The sequence below is a fragment of the Calonectris borealis genome, chromosome 12, assembly GCF_964195595.1.
Source record: "Calonectris borealis chromosome 12, bCalBor7.hap1.2, whole genome shotgun sequence".
Taxonomy (NCBI): domain Eukaryota; kingdom Metazoa; phylum Chordata; class Aves; order Procellariiformes; family Procellariidae; genus Calonectris; species Calonectris borealis.
The window spans coordinates 2,498,164-2,506,239 of record NC_134323.1 but is presented as its reverse complement, the minus strand read 5'-3'; the positions used below and the strand labels follow the sequence as shown (position 1 = coordinate 2,506,239).

At 46.9% G+C, this 8,076-nt stretch overlaps 1 protein-coding gene across 4 annotated transcripts in view; it reads left to right on the top strand.

Moving 5' to 3' along the window:
* Positions 1 to 546: 546 nt before the first annotated feature.
* The window catches only part of NUP93 (nucleoporin 93), an 83,301-nt gene continuing 75,771 nt past the window's right edge, over positions 547 to 8,076 (top strand). For 3 of the 4 annotated variants that reach the window (XR_012675345.1, XM_075160994.1, XM_075160993.1), the window contains exons 1-3: positions 547 to 599; positions 6,923 to 7,136; positions 7,674 to 7,791. Coding sequence is in view for 3 of the 4 variants with exons in the window: in XM_075160994.1 (XP_075017095.1) it covers positions 6,958 to 7,136; positions 7,674 to 7,791 (297 nt within the window). In the remaining variant the exon portion in view is untranslated. Of the gene's footprint in view, positions 600 to 5,055; positions 5,229 to 6,922; positions 7,137 to 7,673; positions 7,792 to 8,076 lie in introns of those variants that run through there. The other variant, XM_075160992.1, reaches the window with a different exon arrangement.

Genomic DNA, 8,076 nt, shown 5'->3' with positions numbered 1-8,076 from the left:
AAAGGCAGGATCGCAGTTATGAGGGAGGGACTTCGAAGGTTTGATGGGTGACGTTTCGAAGAAGCGATGAGGTCCATCCATCACAAGGGGGCTGTTGGATGTGCCCTATTGGGGTCCACAAAATTCCCAGTTTCCAGATCTTGCCCTACAAATCCCGGGTCATCGGCAATATCTGCTGTAAGGTTTGTGCCAGTGTCTTGCTCCCCCGCCATTATGCGCGTGTGCCCACGAGGGGACCAAACGCACCGTATCCCTGGTCAGGAGACCACGTCACTGGTGATGGAGAGCGTACAGCGCCGAGCACATGGGGCGGAGAGGCGGAGGGCAGCCTCGAACCCGCGGCCTCCGGAGGCAGCCGCCCCCCCCCCCCCCCCCCCCCCGCCGCGCTGTCCGTGTCCGCCTCCGAGCGCCTCAATAAAGTTGTTGTCGCGAGGGGGCGGGAGTCGGCGCGCGGGAACGTGCGGCGGCCGGGCCAATGGGAGCGCGCGGCGCGGGGAAGCCAGGCGGAAGCCAATGGGAGCGCGGGGAAGGGCATGAGAGCGGCCAATAGGGGCGCGCGGCGCGGGGACGGCAGGCGCGGCGGCCGGAGCGGCGGGCAGGTGAGGGCGCCTCGCGGGCGCGTCATGGCGTCTCCTCCCGCTGCCTCTTCCCTCCCTCGGCGGGCGGTGGCAGCTTCTGACCTCCCCCTCCTGTCCCCCTCCCCCGCCGGGTCCTGAGCCCTCGGCAGCCGCCCCCCGCCCGGGGGTTCCTCTCCTCGGCGGCCGGGCGGGCCCTGCGGTGGGGGTGGGCTTCGGCGGGTCCTCCCCTGAGGAGAGCCCCCTCAGGGAGGCGGCTGCCTGAGGCAGGGCGTGACCAGCCCCGGGCCGCGACACGGCCCCTGGCGCTCGCTGACCAGCGCCCCAACCGCAGTGCAGGCCGCTGCGGCAGCGGGCTGATGAGGAGTACTCGCAGGCCTCTCCGTGGGCCTTTCTGGGGCTCCTCGGGGGGTTCGGTATATCTCCGCCCGAAAAATAGCCCGCGTTAAAGCAGCGGGCCTGGCTTCGTACGTGCGAGGAGTAGTCTCTTCATCCGAGCTGGTTTGCGCTGGTCGGCAGCGCAAAGCCCAGCTGTAGAAGGAGAGCTTAGCGTTTAACCAAGGTGCCGTGTTGGTGCTCCGGGAAGCAGAAGCTCGTTGTTTGAATGGGGAGGTGTCAGGAGAGCCGGTCTGTGTTTGCATGTGATTCGACCTCACTGTTTCAAGCTGCATGTGTGAGGGTTAGTCCTTGCCATGGTGGGGTTACTGGTTGGTTCTTGACTGGGGGAAGAGCACCTGCTGCCGGGCATCTGGTGGTGGGAGCTCATGAAAGGCACGGTGTTCTCTGTGCTGTCCCTGGCTCAACTTGTGTTTTACAGCAGGTTTTGGTAAGCTCATGTGACCTCGTAGTTGCCAAGCATTGCTTTCATATATGCCTGGCAGGGCATAGATGACTTTTGAATGCAGAAGGTAAACCATATATGATACTCAGGACTCTTGTGTTTTTCAGATCAGTAAATTTGATGCAGGACAGGATAGTTGTCTTTAAACGCTTAGTGTGGACCCTTCAGACTGTCCTTGAATGAGAATGATGACTAGCCCTTTCCCCCTACCCCAGCTCACAAGCCCTCTCTACCAACAGCAGTGCTGACTTCTCGTGCAAGACAGGTGAAAATGACTGTAAGGATTTCTTACAGAGCATCTCGGATGCAGAACTCTATTTCTGAGCCTAAAGAATGCTATTTGTAAGTCCCTCCTAGGCAAGATTCACTCCATGTTACGGTTTTGATTTTCCCAGAGTCATCATAAAGTGTCAGAGTAACTTCCTCTCGCTGTTTGGTCCCAACTGCAGGCAACAGCCAAACTTCTGTGACATGATGTTGAACTGCCTTTGTGTTAAAACTTGAGGTGTGGATGCTCTGGGTATCGGTATTTAGTTAGCAACTACCGTGGAGTGCTGGGTGCCATCTGTGTCCCAACCAGATGTATTCTAAACCAGAATATATTAACAGCGAGTGGAAGGGATTGAATTAAAGTCCAAGTGCAAACATGGGCTACTTCCCTTCTCCTTCAGTTTGGTCATGTTGTCTTACAGGACAGTAGTTAGGTCATGGGGAACTAAGGTGAGGGTGACAAAGAAAAGCCAGTTCCTGTGTGCTTTACTGCTCTTCACTTATGTTGCATCTCTGAGAGGGTTTCCTACTCCCTGGGAAAACTTCTAGGGGCTTACAAATAGGAAAAGCTTAAAAATGGCTTGGAGAATGTATGTGATTCTGTCATCTAAATCCATAACGTTCCTGTTGTGATAGTATCACAGGAAATTCAGTGAGGGGGGAGGATGTGGGTTTTCATGTAAGGAATTTCAAATACCAAACTAAATGCTCTATTTAATGAGGGTCAGTTTGTCACCCTGTGGAAGTTAGTGCCCTGCTGAGCTGGGTGAGAGTCAGGTGCTTAAAATAAGCACTAAGTGTTTGGAAAAGAGGGAGAGTGATGAGATGGCAAAACTGCCAGCTGAGTCAGTTATTCAGGACAGTGGGGACTTGAGACAACTGTGAGGTACTTCAAAGTCAGATGGCAGATAAAAGGCAGTATATATTGGAAGAAATAATTTGAAATTATTATTTTAATAATTTAAATTATTATTATAACCTACTCTTCGAACCTGGGAACAGGATAGACAAGAGTCGTGTGCCCTTGTTTGCTCTTTCTCAGAGTGCAAGAGCACTCTGTGCTGTCCTTTAAAACTTTGAAAAAACATTTTTATTCAACATAGGTACTGTAAGAGCTCTTTGAGACCAAGTGCTTAATAGCAATCGTAAAAAGATTAGACATTTGCATGTCTACCTACAGGTGAGATTAAGAACAAAACATACAGGACTGCAAATCTTGTGGGAGGCAGGGGAGGAGTAATTGGTGGGTGGTAGAAGAAACAATAGATTTGGAAGATTGTTACCTATTGTGTGGCCTATTCAGGATTTTCCTGCATCAGCCTTTTGTTGCTGGGGAACGGGCTGTTGTACCAGATGGAGCACCAAGTATAGCTTGGAGCTTTTAGGTATTTGTTTTTAAGATGGCCTATCCTGGTTTCATATGTTTTTAGCGTAGCTAGGGTATGGAAGTTTTCCCTTTGCTAGGTTTGATTAAACATTTATTATTGTGCTTTACATACTAGAGGGTGATCTGTTGAAAATACGCAGCAGATAATTGGGTTGTACTTGGTCACTTCCACTTTTAGAATGTGGAAAATCAGGAAGAGACCTCAAGAGTTGACGCCAATGATGCGTCTCTGCTCCCAGTGTGGAGTCAGTAGGTCTACACCATTTCTGCTTTGTGTCTGTCCTACTCTTAAAAAGCTCCAGTGACAGAGTGTCTGCATCCTTAGAAGGCAACTTATTTCAGTGTCTAACTAATACCCTATAAATGTCATTGTGATTCCTTTTAAAAACAAACAAATAAAAATTTGTCCACCTGCTCTTTGATTTCGATCCCTGCATTTCTTCATCAGTTCCCTGGTCTGTAACATGGGGATTATGTTGCTGACTTCCTCTCCAAGATGTCTGGATGTCTGCTTACGCAAAGTGCCATGTGAGAGCTTGGTATTATTACTGCAGTTCATACAGAATTCCCCAGGCCTGCAGAATGGGCCTTTTACTTACTCATGTTTAGCTTAGGAGACAGAAGCTGCTCCGCTTGTAGCAGCACAGGCTTGGAGCCTGTCGAAAAAGCACTTTTGCCTCAGATCTTGGCTGCAGCAAGTAAAGAATTGCCCACTTTCTCTTACTAGTGTGCTCTTGTGTCTCCCTTCCAAAAGAAGCTGATCCCGACTCGTCAGAATGGGTGTCTTGAGCACTCCGGGGCGGGAGCCTCTGCGAAAGGGCAACGCTGGATTTCTTCCTCTTCGCTTCCCATTTTGAAGAATCTCTTTGCAACTTGTGGAACTGTATTGGTCCATCAGCTATTCTGAATGTAGTGGGTGAGGCTTTCCTTCTCCCCTGTGAAGTCTTCCTCCTTTCTTTTTTCCAAAGCACTGGAAGAATCTAATTTTTTTAGTCTGTTTCTCAAAGTTAATTAATTAGATGACACAAAGCCTGTCAGTATGTGAAGTATAACAGGCGCCTGGACACGCATTGGAGTATTTCTGCTTTGCGTCTTTCTGAAGCTAGTACAGTAAAATGTTCATCGTGGCCATATTTGGAGTATAATAGCTACAGCGTTCTTCATTAGGTAGCATTGTAGTGCTCTTCAGGAGTTTTTAGGGTTTTTTTAGGTAATAAACCATCATTTATAATCAGTCTGAATAGACTAAGAAACCTGTCATCTTTTCTAGTTTCTTTTTGGCTTAAATCCAGTCAACTTGTACAATATATAGTGTTTATTTGTGGGTTTAAATGTTGGGGAAACATTAAACTGGAGTTTAATGGAATATTAGGCTAATGCAGCAGCTTCTATTGGTAAGTCATCAAAGTTGTTTTACAGAAGAGCCTTTTCAGTCCTGGCTTTTAGCCCAAGGTCGATCTGGTTTCACAGAAGTTAGCTTAATTTCTGATGTATTTTCTTTTCATTGGGTGTCAGTTGTTGCTCCTTCCCCAGCCAGACATGAAAATCTGCCATCGCTCTGCTCGTTACTGTGGTAGCAGTTTCCATCTTGCACAGCAGCATTAAGAGTCAGACTGCGGTCTCTTGAATGCAGTAAATTCTGTCAGGGTGGAGACAAAGTTGTTCGTGCTGTTACTCAGTTTAAGTATTTGAATTTTGTCGCTTAGAAAAGCTGTTTAGTGTTAGCTCTCTAGATAAGTTTTGAGCTGTCATTTCCAGTGCTTGGTTATAATCACAGGTAGTTTAACTTGCTCCAAAATAACTAGCTTACTCTATATTCGCTGAATTCAATTCAATCTCACAGAGTTGTTGCAATTGTCCTACATTGGCGAATTTATGGGACGGACCTTATATGGTATTGACGTGGAGTCTATGGCTAAAAAGTGCAGGTTTGGGAGCAGTTTTATAGTGCACTGATTCTCCATGCTTTTGATTTCAGTGCTCTCTGAGAAGTTAGTGCCTTCTTACGCTGCCGGCTTTTTATCTCGTTGGTAATGAAGAGAGGAAGTGGACCGGATCGGATCAAATCAAGCTGAAGTCTGTGCTGTTCTTGTGTCGCTGCTCCCGGCGGATCTGATCGCCGCGTTCTTAACTGTACGGGAGCGTGGCTGTTCTGGTCAGTGTCTGCCAACAGAGGCTGCTTCTGGCAGGGGTGCACCTGAGTTATCGCAAGTAAACACTGGAAAGATGTTCTGTACTGCATTGCAGGGCATGAAACGGCTTATTTCCACCACCACCCCTCCCCGTTCCCCTCCATCTCGATGGCATGCTAATCTGTTCAAACAAATTCAGTTTCTGCTATCTCACCTGATTAACAAGTCAGTGCAAATATGATCGCTGCCTCCCCCAGTAGCTCCCAGCTTTCCAGAAGTGGGTGGGGAGTGCTTGTGAAATTCTCCATTCCTGGATGCCGGCTGTTAGGGTTTGTCCTGGCACCCAGGCAGTAGGGATCAGTTTCTCGTTCTAATTGCCTATGTCTGAATGAATCATCATGCAGTGCTTTTAAATCACTTGTCCAGAGAGATGAAAGCAGTGCTGTTGCCACTGGTGGTTGTACTTGGGAATGGTGGTGAGACTGAGAACATGAGGAATATTAAAATTGTATGATTAAATTGCATTGGTATGGTTGAGGGGTACCGAGAAATACTTGAATTGCAGGCTATTTTTGGTTTGTAAAAATGCCCTGTTTTTTTCTTGGTGGGCTCCCTTGAACCAGTTAGTTTCCATTGATTTTACTTTGGAGTAAATGATCAGGAGCTGGAGTTAATGCTTGAGATCTGGTTTGTCTCATTTGATCCCAGGCCCTTTGGGTTAGGGTGCAAATGCTATGAGAGAGAGATTGCACCGGAGATCCCATGTCTGTAGCACCATTCAGCAAGACTAGATTTCTATGATCTTCTCCTTGCGGCTTTACAGAGGTGCCAGGTGCTCATAGCATGTAGCTGATTTAGCTGCAAATCATGGACTTGGTGCGTGAAGTTGAGAGTTTGAGTTTCATATTTCATTAATGTGGACACCATTGCAGCTACGTGGTTTTTCCACATTGATCCCAAGCATGTACTTTTTTGTCCTTTCTGTAAAAATAACAGGCTCCAGTCTGAAATTGGAACTGTACGATGCACCAGTGACCTCATCTGTTAGTGCCCTTGCCTTTTGCTGTATAGTTTCTTTAACCATTCTCTCATTTGGTCTATGCAAGCAGTTCTCTCAAACACTGCTAAAACTTTCTGCGTGCATCCAAGCTAGATGCACACCTTTTACTTTGGATCAACATGTGCACATATCTTTTGATTTTGGGGGTTAATGACATGGGTGAACACATTTTAATAGATGGCTAGTTGTGGCTATGTATATGCTCGTCTGTTTTGCTGTTAATTTAACCTCATGTTTAAATTATGTGTGTTACAGCCCTCGTATATACATATATATCTATGCATGCATATGCATGTATCTCCATTTTTAATATATATATAAAAAAATACATATACAAGTAGTTTATAGCTAAATTAACACCAAATTCTTCACAGGGACTTCTCTGCTTTCACTCTCCTTTGTACCAAGGCAATATATGCTCTGTCATATGGCATCTGCATCATGCTTCTGACAGGTCCATAGATCTGCCTTAAGAACATAGTCCTGCAAGGCAAAGCTCTCTGAGACCACTTGAAAGTATTTGCTTGATGCTTAGCACTTGGGGGAGATGGGCAGAAGAGTATCCTGTTCTAGAAGACCCAGTCTTGCTGGTCTGTCTGTGTGCCCGTATAGAAACTGTTTATAGCTCAGCAAAGAATTTTCTCTCTTTCTCTGAAGGTTTCTGTGCGTCCTGAGTAAAACCTGCAACAGAGATGGATACTGAAGGCTTTGGAGAGCTTCTCCAGCAGGCAGAACAGCTTGCAGCCGAGACAGAGGGTATCTCTGAGCTCCCTCATGTAGAACGCAACCTGCAGGAGATCCAGCAGGCCGGGGAGCGCCTGCGTTCCCGCACTCTGACCCGCACTTCCCAGGAGACTGCAGATGTTAAAGCGTAAGTGTGGAGCACCAGCATTGGAGACTCTGCGCAGAGGGTAGAAGCTGTTTATGGGTTTGGTTTCTAACGTGTGGGGGATTCTTGCCAGGAGGACATGCCCAGGAGAAACAGAATGACTGCAAAGCTGTTTTTCCCAACCCCCCAACTTTCTCTTACTTAGGAAAAAAAAAAAATTGAGTGATTTATCTGATGAGCTACCATTCCTGATTGCAGGCACTAAAGCCAAAAAACGAAGTACCTTGTTCTGGCCACTGCTGAAGACACTTACCAACATGCTATAGAATTTTCTCTCTGGAAGGACTTGGCAGCTGTGCAGTACTGCAGTGGAACAGCAGAAAGAGTTCAGCAGGACTGAGGTGGTTAGATATACACATAAGGCTGTTCAAAGTTTGGTTTTTATGCAGTTTTCATAACACAGCTGGGAGCACTGTCTGTACATGGCTAGCTGCTGACCTGAATATTGGCAATGAATTTGGGTTTAGAGTTCTGTCTGTTCAATACTAATTTCATACGTGTACAATTTCTTTCTCATAGGTCTGTTCTTCTCGGGTCTAGAGGGCTTGATATATCTCACATTTCTCAGCGACTAGAGAGTCTAAGTGCAGCCACTACATTTGAGCCTCTTGAACCTGTGAAGGACACTGACATCCAGGTAGGGGCATTTCTGACATGCGAATTACACTGCCCTTGTAACTGCCATTCCTGTATTGTAGTTCAAAGCTCTTCTAAGGCCATTGTGGAAATAGTCTTGCTCTGTGTTTAATTCACTGGCTAGAGGAAGTACAGAGGAGAGATGCTGCTTTCAATGATGAAAGATGTTTGAGTTAGCCATCAGAAGCAGCATTAAGTACCATATCGGCAGAAGTACTTAAATTCCAAACTGTTGCTGAAGTCAAGAAGAACTATGTACTTACTGCCTTTGTGGAGCTGTCTTTGT